General features: G+C 41.6%; 1 protein-coding gene across 4 annotated transcripts in view; it reads right to left on the bottom strand.

The window, feature by feature from the left end:
• Window positions 1–762: 762 nt before the first annotated feature.
• shf (Src homology 2 domain containing F) overlaps window positions 763–22,877 on the bottom strand; it is a 100,672-nt gene continuing 78,557 nt past the window's right edge. For 2 of the 4 annotated variants that reach the window (XM_079662762.1, XM_079662763.1), the window contains 4 exons: window positions 19,126–19,272; window positions 11,662–11,836; window positions 11,252–11,371; window positions 763–4,014 (listed from right to left, as the gene is read on the bottom strand). In XM_079662762.1, the coding sequence (XP_079518888.1) occupies window positions 3,828–4,014; window positions 11,252–11,371; window positions 11,662–11,836; window positions 19,126–19,272 (629 nt within the window). In that variant the 3' untranslated portion in view covers window positions 763–3,827. The remainder of the gene's footprint in view (window positions 4,015–11,251; window positions 11,372–11,661; window positions 11,837–19,125; window positions 19,273–22,877) is intronic. The other 2 variants (XM_079662764.1, XM_079662765.1) reach the window with 1 other exon arrangement.

Below are 22,877 nucleotides of genomic sequence, written 5' to 3'. Positions count from 1 at the left end.
ATTGCATTAAAATAATATTGATTACACAACCTAGATGGCCCAAATGTGTTTTCAGGCAAGCACACAATAATACAAAAAGAAAAAGTATTCAGTTTTTACAATAAGTTATTTTAAATAATTTGGTTTAATTTCTCCTATAATCAATATCCAAGCCCAGGGTTATTCCAGTACATTTCTTGTAGACATATTTGACAGACCTATAACATAAAGTGTTGCTATTACAAATCAACACTACTTTTCTGTCTCCTCTGGGTTGAGATATCCTCTCAATGTGTTACTTCAGGAGATTACGTTCTGCAAAAGCCAAGAATAATATACGCTTTGCACTTCATTACATTTACAGTGTGGAGAAAAATAGCCTGCATTCATAAAATGCTGCTATAAACTTTTTCTTTATTGGACAAAAGGGCAGAGAAGAGATTCCTGGACGCAGCAGGGAGCCTACTTTTACTGTAGGAAATATGGACTACTGCAGCGCACTTCAGACGGAAACACATCGAGCAAATGCTTCTGGGATGAACAACGGAGTGAAACAAATAAATGGGAGGCTACAAAGTGCATCAATAAAGGACAACAAGTGCTGGAGTACTGGCTAGATAATAGCTCTAGCTCTCTGTCCTTGGTGCAAACAATGGTCGCTCTCCATTATGTGTCAAGGGCTTCACCATGGTTACTGGTGATGGTGAAGATACAGGAGCAGCCTTTTCTCTTACTAGTAATGATGTGTTTGAAAATAATAGAACTCAGACATTATATCACACATTAACTCATAAACCCAATTTTATTTATTTTGAACCTTGATGCCTCTTGTCCCCATACATTACATTCAGTATATACATTTGGCCATGAGGGACTGTACAGAGATATGTTATAGTAGTGCATACATACGTGGCACGGACATGTACACAAAGGAAACTCATACATGCCACTTTAGCACAGTAAAGTGAAACACAAGATACACACGGGGCTGATGGTTGCTCACACACACACTCACACTTCTTTATGCATGCACACAAGCACACTTTAAGACACTTCTGAGGGAGGAGAAGGGCTCTTTCAGGTTCTAATGATAGACATATGTGAAGAGCGGGTCTGCTGATTGCAGCAAATCCCCCCCCTGTCAGAACACCCTCCCCTCTGTCTCCCCTCCTTACATCCATTTCCCTTTCTCCATATAGCTAAGGCCTCTCTCGGGGCAGTGCGGCTGTCACACACAGGCTCTTTCCTTTTAGTAGAGTCATTTTCATCAGCAGCAGCAGCAGCAGTAACTTAAGAGCCTCTACTCTCAACCTTTGTTATCTTAAACAGGGAACACAGAGGATACATCACACATAGTTTATTTCATTTGCATTTCTTCTTAGGATATCTTTTATCAAGAAAATACATAGGTCCACTTCAACAACATACCGTTCCTTAATAAAGCTGCAGAGGATACTATCTGATGTCTGCTCACTTACTACACCAACTAAATAAACGTCTTTCTGCCGACTATTCTCTTTGACACATCAAACATTCTGCTGATAAATCTCTTCCCGGTGGACATCTTGTACCATCACATTTGTCATAAACATTTGGTGGAGGCACACACTCCAATACATTTCCCTTCAATGACAGCAGTTTAAAGTTGCATAGCACACAGCAGTGTCAATAAGTATTGACTTTGTATTTACAGTGGTCATGCTCGCTTAAGTCTGTTTCTTATTCATAGTGTCTTCACCTTGGATCAAAGCCCCCCGTCATTTTCATTGTAACTGGGATTTGCTCAGTAAACCACAGAAATGTGAAACTCATAAGACTGAAAAGGGTTTCCTGTGTAGTGCTACAAACATTAGGCCCTCTGCTTAGACTGAGCTTTTTGTTGTTGTTATTAGTCAGAAGTAGTATTATTTCATCAGAGAGCAGCCCACATAACAGTCCTATGAGTTGCTTAAATATAATGTGGTTGTGAAAGAATACAAGAGGCCATTCAAATAAAACGAGTCATTGGGCTGACTTCTAGTTTCTTGATTCCAATGAGGAAAAAATACGGTTCTGACAACCTAAGACTTCAAGAAAGGGCTGTTCCCAGTTTGTACCAGCAGGATTAAAAACACTGGAACTCAAAAAGTATGCGTACACATTCTCATATGCATACATAACATTTTTCATTTCATGTTGGACGGGTTGGACACATGCATACTCATCACATTCACACATGTATGCACATCTGGTAGTAAAGGGTAGATGATTGAGCCATTTTAATGCAAAGAAGAAGCATGAAAAGTTGAAGGTAGGCATGTTTTTTTTCTGGTTCTAACAGGCTGCGCTGTGATTGGTCCGGAGGAGAATATGCGATCGTCTCTCATGTGAGGTTTGACAATCCCCTTGGTCAGGAGACACCGTGACTTGTTTCCCAAAGTCAGGCCACTGAGGCAAACGTGCGTTGAGCAGAATTTGGAACCACAAAAATGCAAAGCACCACAGGTAAAGAGGCTGGAGTAGTCCCAAAAAAACACGATCACATCGTTACAGAACAATGAGGGCCAAGGGGCCGACGGGCCATCACAAAGGATTAACACATCAGTAATAATTACCCCAGAATAAATTACAGTCACAGAACAATCGTTAAAAGCAGAACTGGAAATCAGCTGATCTAGCGGACTGATTCGACCCATGCATTATAAGGCATTAACCAAACATCTGTTACTGACATCACACAGTTTCATATTAGTGACTACTATACATACAATTGCTGATCTGAAAAATCTACTTTAGTTTTTCATTAAAAAGAAATCTTGTATTTAAAAAACATATCCATAAACTGATGATGTCATTTTAAGGGAATTGGGAATGTCATAGGGAGAGCAGATCGATGTTTGAAATCCCATTGTACCTATTGATCTGCAGATGGGCGAATGAAATTGATTTTCTGAGGTAGACAATGCAGGCATATTTCATTCTCCAGATGCAAAGCCATTCTAAGAAGGGGCCGCCGGGCTAATTTGGTCCATTTGGACAGGCTCTGGTCTCTAGCCTCGGCCCATTGTACTGTGTCAGATGAGTTGACCCATCCATCATGATCTCCTGCCTGTCTCGCAACCATGGTACTTACACCGTCATTGGTGTGATACACCCCCTCGGTGATGGATAGCAGACAGCATGTACTTTGACAAGATAGAGAGATCAGCGTGCACTGCTCACAGGCCTGTTATTTCCACACAGCTGGGGACACACTATTCATACAAGGCCAGTGTATTCAATATCCAGACCGCTGTATGAGGCCCATGTGGACAATATCCCTCAACAGGCCTCATAAATGTTGCTTCCCTTACACGGCTCTTACAATCTTCAAGTCCTCTTACAAACAATTACAGAATCAACAGAGCCTAACCAAATGAGCATACACTATTCTTATGATGTGCACTCCTAGGATAAAACATTTTCTGAGAAAAGGTACACCCCAGTGACACATGTTACAATGTTGTACCTCTCTTTTTCTATGAGTGATAAGTGCTTAGGGAAATCAGCTGAAGAATCAGTGAAATGATGTTCATCAGGTGGTCAGTCTGTGATGTGATGAAGTGGGTGTCCGTCATAAATAAAATAAAATAAAATAATAAAGCCTTCTGCCTCTTTGAGTCTGTACAGCATGTGTAAGATAATATGCAGTAGGCCTTCAGAACAGGTCTGGAATCCGTCGGCTAGTGAGGTGAGTTAGAATCAGCAGTTTTGGGATGTCACTGTTCGAATTCCTATGAGCCTTCTGGGCACTGTCCAGAGGGACAGGAAGCGTGGAGCCACAGGGTTGCCCGGTGGGTACGGCAGGGGCCTGCCGGTGACCCGGAGCACTATAGTGTCCTGATGGCTACGGGGTACAGCAGGGACATGTGTTCGGCACCCTTGATGGGCAGCTTGCGGCTAGAGTAGAAATAGATGATCTCAGGCACGCTGTCAAACGGGCAGCTGTTCTGGCCCAGGATGTACTTGCTCTCCTTCGTCCGTGACAGCTTCATGTGCATGAAGCCCTGGCTGCTCCTGGGGACAGAAGAAAACAAAAGGGAGGGACAGAAAATATTTATTTATTATATCAAAACAAGACGAAGAGACTGCTTTATACATTATATTTCATTAAGTTACAGATTTCATCTTCAATCCGGCATGAAAACCAATTATTTGTTCAAACCAAGGAGGAACCAGACGGCTCTGAGACAGTTTGGAGAAAAATGCTAATATCAGCATCTTGTTTATATTAAAAAAGCGAGAACTGCAGCTTAAAAATACCCTGCGTTACGAAAAGCACTTTCCCCATAAACCAATATCAATGCCATTTATGTAAAACTTTTGACAGGACAAGTTCAATTTATTTGTTCTTACCTAAAACTTTCTCCGAGCCTAAAAAAGCCATGTTCATGTGTTTTATCATTCTAATGTACACGGCAGAACCACATGGGGGGGAGTTAATACATTATGCAATGGGCCACACAACATGGAACGTTTGCTAGTTAGCACAAAGTAAGCTAAAGCTAATGGGAATGCGATCATTTTCCAGGTTTTCATAAACACACAATATATACATCTTTATTGTAGGTGGTGCAGAAAAAAGAAAAGTAAAGGTATCACAAAACCATTCTTTGGAACCATGAATGTCTCAACAAATAATACTCTAATCCATCAAGTAGACATTTGGACATAACTTTGACGAGCTACATGGAAATTGAGGGGATTACAGAAGTCATAAGGATACATCCTCTAGGAAACATGGGCACAAGTATGCAATCCATTTGATAGCTGATGAGATATTTCAGTCAGGACCAAAGTTGTGGCCCAACCGACCATCACTGCTGTGCCTGGAGCCATGTAGCATGGCTCAAAACCAATTTAGGGAGAGAGGTATGTCAGGAGCCCGAATATATGGGGACTCAGCAGATTGCCCTTCCTTGACAGCTCCTTCCTCATTTACTCCCAGAGTAGTCGCTCCCTACAGTACGTGACAATGTTCTGAAAGCTGGATTACCTCTGATAACTTTGGAGCTGTCATGGGAGAAGACTAAAAGCCAGGTTGCTTAAGGTGCTGGGTTTCACATGCAGAGCATAAAGAGAAAGCTAATGAACCCCCAGGATAAATCACTTAAGCTACAGCAATAAATGCACGGCAAATTAAAAGCTCCTTGTGGATTTCTCGGGGCCTTGGATCGATACATTTTACAGCTTGCCAGTAATCTCCTGCTTTAAAATAGAAAATTACTTTTTTTGGAGTTAAGTGATGCAACAGTGAGCTTTAGCAAGGATATAATTGTCCCTATATCCTGCTGTAAACATATTGTTCTGATGATCTGTCTTTACAGAAACACATTAGCAAAATAGCTTTTTCAATCAGAAGCTAAGGCTTCCAGCAAGTGATGATTGCTGCAGGCTCAAATACTGTGGACTCACTCGCTGTGATTTGGCATTATAGCCAACAGTGTTTTTTTTCCACACCACTTAACAACTTATTCTACTTCATATGTGTGACTTCCTTACTCTGAAATGTAATGCGTGTTACTGAAATGCGAAATAAATGCCAAGAAGGAGGATAATTACACTCGAAGAAAGAGAGGAGAATGAAACCCCTCCTCTAAATCTTGCTGTGACATGCAGCCAAGAAAATCAGGTAGGCATGAGAGCTGCGGACGCATTGACTCATGGGACCACTTAGTGTTATCTGCACGACACATTCTGTATGTGTCAATGACGGTGTGGAACAGGACTCTCGTGAGGAATGTGCATACAAGGTGGTAACTAGAAGAGATAATATACATTCTATCAACAAGGATGTGGGAATATCGCTCTGACAGACAGAATATGCACGTATCTCTGTTTGGATAAGATAAGGTGCAAACACGGTGGTCAAGAGTGTTGATGAGGTCCCTCTCATGCCATGCTCCTCTCCTCCATGAGTATTTGTATCTGTTCCTGATCATCATGTGGTTTCATAAATAGTGAGTACATTACAAGTGTAAATAAACACACGTATTTGTGGATGTGTCCATTATCTGGCAGCAGCAGGAACTGGGCTTTAGGCGCCTTAAACGTAAGGAAGGTCCATTCTTACTTATCTGATAATTACATGTGTAAAGCCTGCAGATGTGTTCGCTCCCTGATGCACAGAGAGACGCCGGCACAGAGATAACGCTGAAGTGGAAAACAGCTCAGAATGTACAGGGTTCAATCCAGGGACATCCATCAGGAATAAGAATACAGGCAGAGCGATAAATGGGGATCATGTCATCAGAGGAGACCAATCCTTTTCTTAATATAAGTGTGATAAATACTATTATTACAGAAAGCCAGATAAAGCTATGATCTATCTGCTCTATGAGGTTTGAGTCGTAGGTATTGTTGATAGCAGATGAAGGAGATTTCATTTGAAATGCTCACATTATTTTTCATCTGCGAGCTGAAGAGGATAGCTGCAGGCTCGCTGGGCTGTAAAACTGAAGTAAACAAAACTATAAGACTTCTCCATTACCTTCATCGCTTTTGGTCTCGAGATTTATTTGTATCATTAACAATTTAATTATGATTTGAGGAGAAGAGGACACATTTTACTCGCATCCTTCTTTCACTCTGCAAGTGGTGCCAGGAGGGATCATTTAAAAAAAAAAGAAAAAAGAAAAAAAAAATCCTTCATGGAAAGTGCATCTGATGAGTCTTCACTGTTGGAGCGCTGGGACACAGGTGTTCGGTTACATAGAGCCACACTTAAAAAGGCAAACACATCAATAGCATCATTTTTAGATTCCCAACTGATTTCCAGTCGGTGCTCATGGCCGCTTATCACGTTACAGTCCTGCAGAGACCGGGTCAATGGAGCCATAATGCTGTTGATAACATAAATATGGGGTTCTTTTTGAGAAAGCAAGCCTTCGTGGTGTTATCATATCCCGGTTTGTTTGTTGATTAATCTCACTGGGGTTTATTTGGGTTCATGACTTTGACTTGAACCCTGTCGTTCTGAGAGCAGGAACAGCCTGGCAGCACTCACAGCTTATCTCCTTCAACATATTGGATTGCTCTATGAATGATGCTCTCAGCGTTATGATTCTGTGGAGAAAGTGCAAAGCCCTCCGCCAAAAGATAATGATCCTTGGCAGAAGCAATGACCTTTTTAGACATTACTGGTTATCCTGTTCGTCCATTATTTCATATGAGCACTAATTGAATGAGTCTACCTGGGAGGAGCCCAATAATTCACAAAACACAATCTGGCATCATATCCGATCTGGTTAATGGAATATATCATGATGAAAACATGGCTTTGATCGGCTAAATATGCAAAAAAAACACACAACCTTAACATTGTTTTGTGTTATATGCAGTTATTTGTGTCGTCTGCTCCACATAAAGGAAATCTCTGACACCATAAAAGCATGACATATCCTGGGAAGAGGAGTCAAATCGAAGAAGCAAATACGTTCGGGTTGTTCTTAAAAATGGGTATTTAGTTTCCGCTTGTCTGTGTTGTGGCATCAAACAGATTCTAAAGGATAGATGTTATTCTAGCACTAACTGTTTCTCTCCTCAGCCAGTGGGAGCCTGCTGTGCAGAGCTCTCTCGCGAGCAGAGGAACAGGATGACACTGTGCTCTGACAGACTTGTAAAGGGTTTAATATGTTTCAAATACCTAAAAGGGTTTCTCTCAGCGGAGACAGAAGAAAAAGAGCAAAAAGGAGTGGAGGGGCAGAGGGAGAGGGAACAGAAGAAAGGGGTTAGAAGGGCAAAAATGCTTTCCTTCAGGCCAGAGGACTCTGGGGGCTGCAGTTCTCTGCGACGGCTGTCTTTATCAATAATGCAATACACATACGTGCCACCTCATGGCTTTATACATTTTTCAGCAACCTCAGACATGGAGGATCTTCACCTTGGGTTTCTACTCATTTGCAGTGGCAACCTGGGAGACGGGCTTGTGTGAGAAAGCTGAACTCAGAGTGACCTTTGCCTGCAGTAAGGTGGCACCTGTCATTCCCACAAATTGGCCCGCTGTTATCCAGGCTGGATCTGATTGAGGCCAAAGGCACACGATATAACATTCTGTGACTGCTGGGAGCTGACTTACACAAATATACACGTGAGTCCAGCACAAAGCTTCAAGAAACATTCTATATTTAGGGTTTTGCGTACTTCTGCCTTTTGTGCTGATCAACGTTTCCAAAACTATCAAACTAGTGTTTGCCAGCAGATCACAGCTGAATACAATTATGGCCTCAAACAGCTGTGGGTAAGGAACAGAAACATTAACACTAGCTAGGGTGTCAATAAGGTGTCATCCAACGCCTTGCTCTTGGTTTTTGAAAAGAGAAGCCGGCAATTGGTAAGTAAGTACATTTGATGAATTAATGCTCATGGAGAATATGGTGAATAAACATGTAACTAAATAGTCCATTGGTAAAACCAGGTATAAAACTGTGGGATGTGAATTAGTGTGGCGACATGAATGTTATTAAGGCCATTCCTAAAATAGAAGGTTAAAACATTACCACACACTAAATCTACTCATCTCATCGTACCTGTCTAATGACAATAAAGGATTATATTCAATTCTATCAAGTGAAACTTTTATTTGAGATAATACCTTGTTCTTATTACTTTCTGTGCTTTCTGGACTTTCTCCCTCAAAAACGTTTCATTTAATTAATCTAGCAATTCATTAGGATAGGTAAAGCCCTGAGCGCTGGGTAATTTACTTCCTCACATAATGGAGGGACGGGGTGGATCATTTCGCTCTAGCTATACAAAAAAAGAATGTCTTCATAAGTTCATGCTGCAGAATTGAACAGTTGCTTATTGGAGCTGCTTTTATCACATTCATTACTTGTCAGGGACGTGCACAGGTACGGGCTAATGTTGCCCGGGCAACGGCCCGTTTGGCCTTCTTGGCTGACCTGTCCCTCTGGAGAGAGCGAGAGTTTATTTTTATTTTTTCTGTTGTGGCCGAATCAACATGATAAGCCCACAATTAGTATTGTAGCGTCTCGCTGCGGGAAACACACTTTGTCAGCGCTGTCATCTGCCGGTGCGTTAAGACCACCTCAGTGTCGGATTTTGGAAAATTGATTTTGAGTTGTCTCATGGCGCAGTTAGGGTATAAGGGACAAACCAGGGGACTTTACTTCCTCTTGATACCGGCGGTTATTTACAAAAAATGTAGGATTTATGCCATGTCTCTACCTCGGTTTGACCACCTCTGTTACTAAGTTATGGAATACTAAATAAATAAGTTATTAGATACTTTACTGTTACTGGCTGCGCTCATAAAGAATGATAAGAATAATGCGTATTGAACTGGTTTCATTAATTAGTGAGTTTATTTAAGGTAATTAGTTAGAGGCCCTATTTTATCAGTATGTCTGCACAGCAGTTACAATGGTCAAACTACATTAGAACAGAATTGTCCCCATTGTGTCTTTAATAGTTACCAACATTAGACATTTTTGATGAGATATGGACCGCAAAACAAAACATTTCTCTGGTTTTCTTTTTTAAAATCAAGTTACCGAATGCAAGTAGTCGCCTTAGCTTATTTTGTTATGAGATGTGAATTACTGTTCAATTTAGTTAATGTAATAATCGTTTGGTTTCTTTTACATTAAAAACAAGTTACAATTTTCAAAAGGTCTTGTGTTTTTTATCGGGGGGGAGGCCCTTTTTCCAGTTTAGAGCAATAGCCCCTCCAAATGTCTGTGCACGTCCCTGCTCCTTGTGCTATCACTAACTTTACCAGCATAGGGATAGCAAACTGTTTCAAACTTAAATGGAAATACTGTATAAGTCTAGTCCACTAAGACTTTGATATCTGTTTTATACTGATCATTTAACCCTGAACAATACTGGTGCTAAATCTGTATTTTAACTATTTGTGTATGTAGCTTTGAACTATTACTTTTGGTCTTGGTTTGCATTTCTTGATCATGTGTCCTTTCTTATATAGCGTGGCATTTTTAAATAAATATTGATTCCTACAGTATCTATGATTTTTTTGAGTGATATGATTACTATTAGATCCATTTGTATCTCCAAGGTACCTTCCTTTAGCTTCATGTAATGGATCATTTTAAGACAGTGTGTTCGGATACTTTAAAAACACTTTAAACATGTTATACAGTATTGTAGAACAGTCATACAGGCTTTGAGTTTTAGGTTTGTAGTCAGACAGAATGTCAGAGGGAGAGCACAAAAGGGAACCAGTCACACAAGCAAAATAAAATCATCCGTCACTGAGACAGTTAGACAGTCAGCAACAATAGCATGAAGAGAATTTGAGCAATGGAAAACATTATGTTTCCCTGCCAAGACACATAAGCCTCCAGCAAGAAAAGCTCTGCCGTAATAATGAAGGCTAATCAACGTCTCTGAGCATATTATACTTTCATCTCATCTGAAGACTGCCATTGAGCTGTGGAGATTTCTATAAATGTCATATGGATGAGCCTGCCAGGAAATGTAAAATTGACTTTATATGAAGGGAATGGGGAAAGTTACAAGGATTTTGAAACTGATGGCTCAAGCAAATTTACCACATTTAATCTTGGCAGGGCCGGTTGTGATTTTGCCAACTAGAACTTGCACTTGGCAACAAAATCATAAATAACCCCTCCAAAGACACACACTCCCGTCAAAACAATAGGAAGTGACTTCACCGCGGGGCCTTTCAGCTAACGTAACCTCTACCTAATGTCAGCCTGGACTAAACCAATCAGAGGGGCTCCTCTGGACCCTCTGCTGGATGCGGCAGGGATCATGGGTCGCTGATGGAGGACAACATTAACTGTGTTGCGGGCACATCAGCAAATCAAGTAGTGCACGGTGTCAGAGGGGTGACCGGGGGGAGGGGGAGGACAAGGGACGGGCAGGATGTAGCTGGGAGATAGAGGTCTGAAAGGTGAACATTATTACCATATTGAAAAGGTCGAGTCAGCAGAATATTGGGGGCAGGTATACAAGGACCTTTGTGAGCAAGGTGTTAGATGTGTCCACTATGTGCACTCCTGGCAAGCATGTAAATCTGCTAAAACCTTTTACACAGAGGCAGGGGAAATGCCTGTTGCAAATAATTCTTGACACTTAAGACAATGAATACGGAATTGTACACGTCATTTTCGTGACTCTAGGACCCTTTAGCAGGTGAAATCGCATTTGAAATTACTTTTGCACCCAGCTGTCATGTCCTCTTGTGCTTTAGTTTATCGTGTTAGTGGCTAATTGTTTTTCTAGGAAAAGAAAGTGTGGTCCTTACTTGAGAGAGAGGGAGTAGTCGTTCTTGCTGGTCTCGCTGTTCCTCACCAGGTAGCTGGCCTCCTTACACAGCCTGAGCAGAGACTCTGCGTCTGTCCGGCTGATCGCTCCATGGTACCAGCTGCAGTGAACAATAGGGAATAGGGAAGAGAAAGAAGAGGAACAAAGGAATGATGAGAGATGCTGAAGAGTCATCATATTCGTGTTCCTACCCTGGGTCTGAAACAGAGCTACTGGCTTTAATAGCGGCTAAAGCAGTCAAGTGCAGGGGTATTGATGATAGATACCATCTGTACCCTATTAATGAAAATGCCAGTGTTCTTTTCAGTAATTGACCGTGATCAGGGTACTACTGTGATATGTTGTGATGAATGGCCGAAGTGCTTTTTGGAATAACCCAATCTGACTCACAACTGGCTCTCCAGGGGCATGGTGGGGTCGATGCGCTCCCCGAGAGAGGAACCGCAGTGGTCCAGTGAAGACAGCTTCGTGTTGACCAGACAGTTGCTGGAGTGTCGCTGCAGCGGGCGGGTTTTCCCATCCTTGGTAGGCGACATTCGAGACTTCTCCACACTATCAAACTGGACTGTAATAAAAAGAAAATGAAACAGTTGAAATATTTGATTCTGGAAGAATACAATAAGACTCTTCACAACTCTGGTAATATAACAACATATTCTCTATGTACTGTATACTTCAGCTAGAGTTCAGGTCACTTGAAAATAATATATTGCTGTTAAATGTATCTGTTAAACTAAAACAGAGCAATGAGATGTGAGTGTGGGACCAGAAATCCAGGTCACACACACACACACACACACACACACACACACACACACACACACACACACACACACACACACACACACACACACACACACACACACACACACACACACACACACACACACACACACACACACACACACACACACACACACACACACACACACACACACACACACACACACACACACACACACACACACAGTGTAACTCATCGAACTGAAGGACATGTACACACAGTGGAGGCACACATCAATCCTTTCACACTGTGCACACATCCCAGTGAGACAACATACACACAAACTTCCTCCATAACATTCAAACAACCACAGGCATCCGTAAACACACTGCAGTCTGTGTCAGCAGTTTAAACTCTTTAACTGCACACAAACATATGTGCAGTCATGCAAATAAGCCGAATTGGAAAGTCAAATGTACAAACACACACACACACACACACACACTTGCACAAATCCCACGCACAGGTACTGCTAGTTAAACATTAAACCTGCTTTCCAAAACTCTCACGGTCAACTGTGGACATGATAAGCTGTCTTGGCAGCTTCACAGGGAAGTGTTTGATGCCGAGCGGGGGCTGGGGGTGACCTGTGCTCAGGACATGACTGCTGGAGGTCACTGAGCAGCTTCACAGCCAATCAGGACACAGAAAAACATTTACCGTAATTTACAAAAGCTAACACAAGAAGAAAAAAAAGGAGATAATGTCCACAAGGCCGAATGAAAGTGAATTCTCTCTTCTGTAAGAGGGTCATGGAGGCCAAAAGAATGAAACGTACTGTAGGGTGGGGGAGGATGGAGTCGTGTGTGTGTGTGTGTGTGTACATGTGTGTTTGAGGCATTTCCCTCCACAATCCATCACTATAATTGATGTCATAGCACTCTTCTCTTTGGGAAGGCCTATTACAGCCACTGTCGGCTTCTCAACAGCCACACTTATAGGGCAAGATATAGCTGGAGATCGTTGGCTACTTAAAGGTTTTAGATCTGAGGCTTCGAGGAAAGGAGTTAATGTTTTATGAAGGTCACAGCCACTGCCTCCGTCTTTCCAGCTCCTGCTAATGGTCGTTCTTACGTCTAGTGCTTAATTACCTGGGCTGAACATGGCAGGTACTGTCCTGACAGACGTGCACTGTGATCTTCACAACATGTCGATAAAGATGGGTCTGTCTAGACTTAGTATTCCAGTCAGCGCATTACATTACACTTTACAGTTTGTGAGCTCGCCAAGCGTTCCTGTATCAGACTGAGAGTAAAGGCTGACAGCATCGATCAATCAATTTGGGCTGGACGAGACAACAGCTTGTCGACAGATTTCATTGAGATTGTGGACGCTCCTAAGTGGGGCCTAACAGGAAAACGAAGGACCTTTTGCAGATACTGTAAATGGTTAAACAGAGATAATAGAATTAAAAGCAAGTTACATGATGATGGAACTGGACGAATAATTTCATTAACTCCAACTGAGAAAGTAACCCTGTACTAGTACTGCATCTCCATGAAGTACTCTATACCTGAACTCCATCACATTTGAGAGAGAAATATATAGAGTTTTTAACTCAAAATGTTTGACTTGTGGCCTATGTCGAAGGCTGCAGTACTTACAATAATTGAAGACGTTATAAGGGTCTCCTTCTCCCAATAATTCCAAAAGAAAAGTAGAAAACAAGTTTGTCGGTCATAATTAATAATCTCACTACAATTCAGATATAGCGTGTGACCCTTTGGAAGGGGTGTCAGCCCTAAATTAGGAACCACAGAATATATTATAGTTTGCTTAAACTTCCATGTCATCAAAAAAACATATACTATTTGAAATCATAAAACCATGTAATGTACAACACTTCATAAGCCAGAGGGCCCATTTTAAGTATGAGTTATTATGATACTTTAAGTAGATCTTGCTCATAATACTGTACTTTTACTCATATTAACCTTGATGCAAGATGAGATGCAAGACATTTTGAATGGTGTTATTAAGTTAAGGATCAGAGTACTCATTTCTATGGAGTATGATTTAACAGAAGGTATGAACATTGTCACATCGCTGCTGTTTCAGCTCTGACCACCAGGGGGTCCCCTTCATCTCCTCTCAACTCCACGTTGAACTCGCTGGCCTTGAGCTCACTGATGCATTTCCCTAAACATCATCTCATGGAAGTGATTATTCCAAATGACACCGCCTGCCGTTGTTGTCTTGGCTTCTGCCCTTTTGTCCGTAATAGGTCTGCGGCGAGTCTTGAAATGACAGCCAAATTGTACTGTTGCATGGCGGCTGGGGAAATTGTGGCTCTAACCTCAGACCTGGGGAAGACTATGATCTGTGTCTGCACTTCCTCTGGGTCGGATGCTCGGACTGTGGGCGGTCACATTAGGATCCCGTGTTGCAAATAAGTCGACATGAAAGAAACCATTAGTCCTCTACTTTTTCATAAAGTCCATTTGAACCACATGCTGGCTGCTGGGAATACAGTGCCAGTAGGATGCACATACAGTACATGTTTAAGAGTACAAAATAGCGTTTCCATGGAAACTGACCAAGGGGACAAGGGAGATGCATGTTTGCTCTGCTCATCCCTGTCAACGCTGACAGATCACAACATGAAAACGCAGCCAATTGCTATCTCTTTCTCTTCTTCGCTCTCAATTCCTCTCTTTCCTCTCCTCACCGTTTCTTTTGATCTTTCCATCTCACTGACTACGGTCCTGTCCGTCTTTCTGTGTTTTTGTTTATCAAGGACGGGAAAAGATAGTGGGAAACGGACTGTGGAGGAATGTCTGGTCGTCTGATAGAAAGAAAGGAGACAGAGCAGTAACAGCTTTGATCTGTTATCTCCACTGTGTGTGATGGACCTAAAGCAGGGCTATCAGTCACTCTCTGATCCTGCAACAAACATTTCAAACTTTCCATATGTACATTAAGGGTCCATATCAAAATTGGTTAACATACTTTGAACATGATTTTTTTCTTCAGGTCCCACACTGATCTTAACAAATGCTGGAAAAAAGTATCTGCTAGTGTGGCATGAGGATGGGTGTTGCTATCTTGGTTTTCCCACACAGTCCATCTCTCAGTGTATCTGTAGCCCACTCAGCCATCCGCCTGACCTCAGCTCTTCGCAATTTCAACATTCTCCCAGTGCCCCCACTAATTCTTCCCCTTCCCCTGATTTAACACAATCAGTGCTTTATTTGACCATGGTTAAACCCTTTTTCCTTCACCTGCTAGAAAGGGTTGAGTGGCTTTTCTCAGAGGAGCTCACCCCATCAACCTTACCTGTCAGAGCGGAGTCTTTTCCACAGACAGAGTGCATCGTTCTACAAAAAAGTATTAACCTTAAGGGAGGGACAGCCTGCAAACTAAGGAATAGCTATCGGTATATGTGCTCAACAATTAATTAACTCATGTCTGCTTTGATTGTCAGCCATGTTACCAACACTATAGCTTTAAATAGATGAAGAACTTTTTGTAAAGGCTGAATATCAGGGGAGTGAGCCAAACTCATTCCCCTTTCACTCTCTGGAGCACAGTCTGAGACATGGCGGACAGCAGATTGACGAGAGAATTGGCCCTGAGGAGAACAAAACCCCGAGAGGCAGCTTAAGAGAGACAACACACACACACACACACACACACACACACACACACACACACACACACACACACACACACACACACACACACACACACACACACACACACACACACACACACACACACACACACACACACACACACACACACACACACACACACACACACACACACACACACACACACACACACACACACACACACACACACACACACACACACACACACACACACACACACACAAATGTGCAGGGGCATCTGTGTGTGTTATCAGTATTGTTGCTTGGAAAGCAAAGCAAATGGAATCTGCGTATCAGATTGAACTGTCAGTCAGATGGTGACGGATGGCTGGAAGACCTGCCCCCTTTAAACACAAAGCTTCCTTTAGAAAGATCCATAAAACACAGCGGAGGTTTAGGAGGGAGAGTGTGTGTGTGTGAGAGGGAGCTGATTGGCTGGGACACAGATAAACACAGAGGTCAAAATGACATTTCCATGATTACACTGCAACCAATACACTACATGAAGGTCTGCAATGTTATTCAGCACAGCACAATACACAAGACGCAATAATGTCATAGGAATATAGACAGAGAGACTGATAGAGGCCATAAAAACACCGTAAAAAACATCTTAAATAAAGAAAGACTATTAAACGTAATGGGATTTTGTTCATGAGTGTTCGGGCCACAATATTAAAAAAAATAAAGTAAGATAAACATTTAAAATGAAGCTACAATAAAGGGTACATGAGGCTTTTGAACAGCCTGACTACACCTCTTCCTCATCCGCACACATCCCTGAGCAAATTTCTCTAATTAAGCTGGCTAATTAATTCTCATTTACTAATGGTACTCCTATCAAAAGGATGACTAGTCTGAAGGGTGAAGTGTGCCACCGACCGCCGTATTGTGAGGTGAAAATTAAGTTTTACAGCTAGGACGTGTGAGAAGATTATTGGTCTGCTTCTCATTAGAATTTACCGCACACTGAATACAGAGCTCAGCGTGGAACTGGCAGCTTTAAGAATCACTCACTTTTATGTTGATATTAATTATGTGCATCAGGAACTCAAATAATGATTTGTTGAAATTTATTTTAATAAGATATTTTTTTAGAGCCTCTTTGCAGCTGCTGGATCCAGTAAAGCTCTAATGATTATGCCATCTAAGAATACGCTTTCTTCTTTTACATAAATCCCCCCAAATTATCTGCTAATAAGGTTTCTCAAGAAAAATGTAATGACCCTGCAAAGTGACAGCTAGTTTGAAATTATATCGGGATAACTTTTAATTACTTTGTTTTTTTAAATCCTCTCAGATTAGAGGAAGGAGAAGGTAGGAGGAATGCTTCAAAAGCGTGGGATAATTCATTCATGTCAAAAAACAAAAGCGAAAAGCTTCTCATTATACTCAGAGAAAAGAGCCCTCCATTTATATGTAGATGTAATATCTGCCCTGTCGAGATGCATTTACATTTTGATAATGAGGTTGGACGGCTAAGCCAGATTTCCCTGAACTCTAATGGATATTGTTTTCTCCCAGTCTCTATTGGAGCACACCTCATACATACACATACATAACCTTAGCTATTTAACATGCCGAGCCAATCTGGAGAATGTTAGCAACCTGGATGTCTCAGTGTGTGTGACTGAGGGTCTGCCTGTACGACGAGGTCAAGAGAGTGCATTGTAACTGTATTCACCGGGGTCACGGAGGCCGCCCCCCTCCCTCTGTCTGCCACACTGGCCTTTGACCCCCAAGATGTAGAGTGGGGCCATACTGGCTCAGACAGAGAGAGGATCACTTTACAGCTGGACGCCAATCTTAAACCCACTGACATCACAGAGGGAACCAGAACCTTTCCCATGGATTTATGGATATAAATCAACTTCTTGCCCTGTCCTCGCCTTTAGCACACAGCGGTGTCCTCTTACACGGTCTCACTGCAAGTCTTCCCGCTCTTCCAGGGGGAAATCCCATTCCTGGCATTCGTTCTGCTACACGTCCTTCTTTACCCCGGGTAATTACAGCAGCCAAAAGTGTGCTTTCAAGAATCAACTGATGGCTCAATCGGTGTTGACAAAAAACACTTTGCGTTTTGTTTGTTAAGATGGTAAATTACAGTAAAAGCTGAGGTAAAGAGACTCAAGTCAAGAAGTGTTATGGACTCTAATGAGCTTCATTTTTCACATCATGTAGACCTGTGGAGAACATTGAACCAGGGGGACATCTGGGACAGTTATGAGTATGTTGACAAGAGGAAATGGGGGTCACAGCGAATGGCAATTACGCATGCAGAAGGCAGTTTAGTACAATTAAAACTAATGAGCCTTCAGCCCTAAAAACCTGCACAAGAATCAGTGATTTTCTGCCACATGTAATCCAGATGGAAGAGTGCAGTCATTACTGAGCTGCTACCTAAAGTCACGTTGCGCAGTTCTTCTAGAAGACTCTGTCAGAAAGTACAGTAATAACGGACTTTAGTGTCGGCGCATTAGACGTGAGAGAATTATCCTAAAAACTGTTTTGATTGTACATTCTACATTTATATATTCAGTTTAATATGTAATATTCCATCCCTCACATACTTATGCATATATAATAACTTGCTTTATATTTGTGTTTATTTTTAAATTCAACATGAATATTTTCAACTTTTTTGTTTGTTTCTAGTCTTTTTAATTGTTATTGTAAAATGCCACGTCTTGTAGGCTGCCGCAACACAAACATTTCCCAAATTGGGATAAATCAAGTCCTATCTTATCTTTGATTCCCATCCATATCACCTATTAATGCAATAATAGTATTGGTGATATTCTCCGCAAGCCAAATATAATGTACTTTACCTATATCACCAGACTGACCCTCGCTAATGGAAACAAGCAAGCAAATCACCAACATGACTTTTTAAAGAATAGGCCTTCCGACTCCCCCACCCCTCACAGAGCACTGACCATAACACACAGCCTCTGCCATCCCCATGCCTCAACCTTCACCCCTCTGGTTGCATTTACACACTACAGCTACTCTGCAATACAACTCGCTTTGGCAGAAGATTTGACCGCAAAGTAACATGCTTGTGTTATGTTGTTGTGATGTTCTTCTTGTTGTATACACCTGTATCTGCCAGTTATATGTTGTGTGTTTTGAGAGTATTCCGACAGTTAAAAAAAAAAACACTCTCTACAGAGGACGAACAAGAAATGCACAATAAAGAGTTCTTGTTGTTAAATTATTATCTACTTTAAATGCACGGATATGCAACACATTGCTGATTTATCGTACACATGCACACTCTTCACCAGTCAAACCGTTCCTCAGATTTACAGATAGATATATAATGACATTAAAGGGATTGGATGGATGGATGGATGGATGACTGGATGGTTGATGGATTGGCGGATGAAAAGGGTTGGGGGGGGGGGGGGGTCGATGATGGGAAAGACGCTGGACAATGTGAACACCAACACCCACCATGGTGGTGCTGGTCACAGCTGGTCTGTCCTGGCGAGGGCTGAGCCGTCTGCGAGGGAGACTCCAGCCCCTCCACCAGGGGAGGGCTGGTGTTGAGCTGCCCGACAGGGGGGGGCCACGGTAGGTCCTTGATCACTTTAATCTCTACTGCAAGTGTCGCCCCGAGTCACCAGAGGAGAGATGGAGGGAAGGAGAGGACAGCAACAAGAGGCATAAATGGACAACCACAAAGGAAGTGAGGAAAGGGAAGTTATGGCAGGAAACAAGGAGGAAAAAGAGAAAAGGAGGAAGTGAAAAATAGATAGAGCATTGTAGTAGAGAGCTGGTAATCCAAGAATCAGCAGTAGATGTGGAGTACACAAGGAGAGGAACACAACAGGACTGGAAAAAGATTCAAGTTAGTGTACGAGTAAGTAGGGTTGGGTTTTGATAGCAGGTGCCTTTATGGATTTCATTTTAGGCCGATTTCTAAAGGGCAACGGTGTAATGGTCAACTGGTATTTACTAAGGTTGAAACTTAACTCCTAGAAGGAATGTTAAAGGACTGAAAAACCAAATTTCAAAGCAGATTTAAATTCTATACAGTGCTAATAAACCCCAACCCTACCTAAAGAGTTCCCCTTTCCAATGGCTCTCACTCGACAATCCTCACAATCCAGACTGAGGATCTTAAGTCTCACCAGAGATACATTAGAAACATGGCAATGCACAGTTCTCAATTGCTACTCTTATAAGAAGTAATGCAAGCTGGTGCTGTATGACAGACTTACATAAGAGGCAGCCCTCAAGAATGCAATGCTGTACTTCAAAGTGCAGACTATGATATATAGGAATGCCTTGAGCTCAGCTACAGATGGTCACTGATACAGTTCAGCATACACTCTGCTCTTACTCTTTGAAAAGACCTAAGGCTTCTATATTAAGATAATCAACAATGTAGACAACATCCTTCACTGGAATTCACCTCACAGCAATCCATCCTGGCAGTGGACACTCCCCGGCTTTGCCCTTTAAATAATGCATGCCTCGTGTCCAGCCGGGGTATTACCGAGGTAAATTGAGCGCCCTAGCAAAAGCATATCTATCACTGAACAAGCCACTTGTTAGTAGCTGAGCACACTTTATAAATAGGATGGAGATGGGAAGGCTTTTCGTCATCCTCTGAGAGTTAAGTGGCCGGTTTAATTATATCATTATTTTGAACATAAATCTTCATACACTCATCTCCCAGTGAGAACAGTTGCAGTGATGTCACTGTCCATGGTGCTGGAGATGTTACTACAGTAGATCAAAGAAAATAGGGTGAGTGTGATTTCGTCAAAACAGTTTCTACTGATGGTAGCCAATGCCTTTACAGTATACACAAACAGTTGGAAGCTTACAAAACACTCCAAGTTTCCAACCAAGTTGCAGAAAAAAAGAACAACAAAAGAATAGAAACAAAACTACAACGGGGAAGGGACCACAAAAGAAAAACTCATAATAATATACCAAGAAAATGTGGTTTCAACCCAGGATAACTCTACAAGAAGTCATGGCCAAAAGCTCTCATTACGCTTGTTGGAGCCATTGAGTTATTATTTTCTAATAGTTAGGCTTGATGATAATATAAATTAGATTAAACTCACCGTCTAAATGTATTTTTGTGAGTCATACTATGGTTTTCAAATGTATTAATTTAAGGCTGACTTATTATTTGTTATGTGCGTCAGTATCACGTGCATGGCTATATGCCTATATATGGTAGATTGATAGGACACAGCTGATGTTGATGAGACGGGGAAACGGAAAAGTATTTTGACCGTGTTCTTTTTGTTCTGTTGGAGATAAGCTTTGAGTTACTATGAAGCGAAGAAATGTGTCCTCCTGTAGCCGTGTGGATCAATGAATAAAGCTCATCTGATTCAACTACGCTGATCCTTTGGAAACAAAGAGAGGCGCGTCAAAACCCACAACCCCGATAGAGGTGGCTATTAACATGTAGACAAGGATTAAAACGCCACCACAATGCTTGTTAATGAAACAGATAACTATGGGATGACACTAGCAAAAAAAGCCTTCAATGTTAGTCTACCCTTGTATCTGAAGTTTCTGATAGCTATATTGCACCTGGCAGCCGTGTTGGACGAGGTCAAATTGACGGAGAGTAGCAACAGATTGGCAGTTAAGCAAATCAGCAAGAACATATTAAATACAGGAGCACTTTGTGTCAATACAATCTGGAAAAAAAGTTTTCCCCCTATAATCTTTGTAGATTTGTTCAGCATTCATTGGTTAGAGAAACATACACGTACATAATAAAAAAATATAAAAACTTTGTGAGTAAAAAAAACACAAGATTGCTAATCAGTCATTATTTTCCACTGAGTATCACTTAAATTACAGCAATTACTTTGTCAGTGCTCCTTCAGTTAATAGGAACATAATGCATCTGTATTCACAATAACCATTAGTGTGTCTCTGTGTTCTAATGTTTCGTATAGAGGCTAGTTTTCAGTGCGCAGAAGAGCGTAATGTTAGAGACGTGTTTATCTTCAACCCTACGAGGAATTACAGCTGCAGTGCTACGGGACATGCTAATGAGAAGCAATATCAGCGGGTTGGATGAAGGGGAAACTGGAGAATATTCAATCCGACAAGCAATTAAATAGCTAGGCCCGCGGTGTCAGGGGGATAATCTGAAGAAAGGTGTTTGGGAGGAGGAGCTGCTTGCGGTCTGAACTGATGGCAGAGATGGGAGAGTTGTGGCTGGAGGCTGGGAGACGGAGACAGAAGGTCAGAAACTTTAGCAGCTAATATAACTTCCACTACTTTGGGGGTGAAGTAGGGGACTCTCTTCCTATGAGATTAAAAGCCTAATACTCATTTCACATTGCAGATTAGCGTGTAATTGTTTGGGGAGCAGAAGGCTGCCTCCACTCTGCAGACTCACTGTGAGACGATGTGGGCGAGTGTGGCTTGGATTCGCTCCGTGGCACAGCTGAATAATAGTATTTAGAAATGTGGAAATTAAGGCAGGCTGATTCAATATTCTTTTTTTTTTTTTTTAAACTCTAGGTGGCTGCATTCTCCCTCACCTTGCAACACCATTACAAAATGCTGCCATCCCCTAAGGTCTGGAATAATCATTGGCTTTATATGCGTAGGTGCCATATGGATGAGTGCTTTTTCACACCTGTAGCTATCTATCTGAATTCAGGACTTAGGCGACAACAGCAGATCAGTCAAGCTGATTCACACATCAATATACAAGCTATCATAATATCACACAACGGTTTACAGCTGTTTTAATCATACAGATTTCGACTATATATCAGCTCTGTGGATCAGAACAGTATTGGGTTTAATGCGAAGTATGTTTCTACAAGGAAGGAGGTTGCTTTGGTGTATAATGGTGCCAACATAGACAAAGCAAAGAGAAATACAAATGTATAATAAGATATAAGCATAACATAGGATTAAAATAATTGGAAATGACAGGGATGGGACTTAAGTCAAGTTGAACTGGATGTAAATATCAGTGGAAAAAGTTAATTCCACTCACGATGAATCTTGTGACCTTCTGTATTTTAATTGGTTGGTAATCTTTTCATTGTAAAGAACTTGAAGCCTAACCTATGTAGCACAATATAGCTGTCCAAATATATGAATATTATACACAATCACCCGGATTAATTTAATTATTGGCAGCAGTGTTTGTGCTTCCTTTTAATGAAAAGACACAGAAATAAGGTTAAGCCAAATTAATTAGG

This window comes from Notothenia rossii (genome assembly GCF_949606895.1).
Source record: "Notothenia rossii genome assembly, chromosome: 2".
NCBI lineage: Eukaryota > Metazoa > Chordata > Actinopteri > Perciformes > Nototheniidae > Notothenia > Notothenia rossii.
Note: the sequence above shows the minus strand (reverse complement) of the source record. Positions and strands in the feature narration are given on the sequence as shown.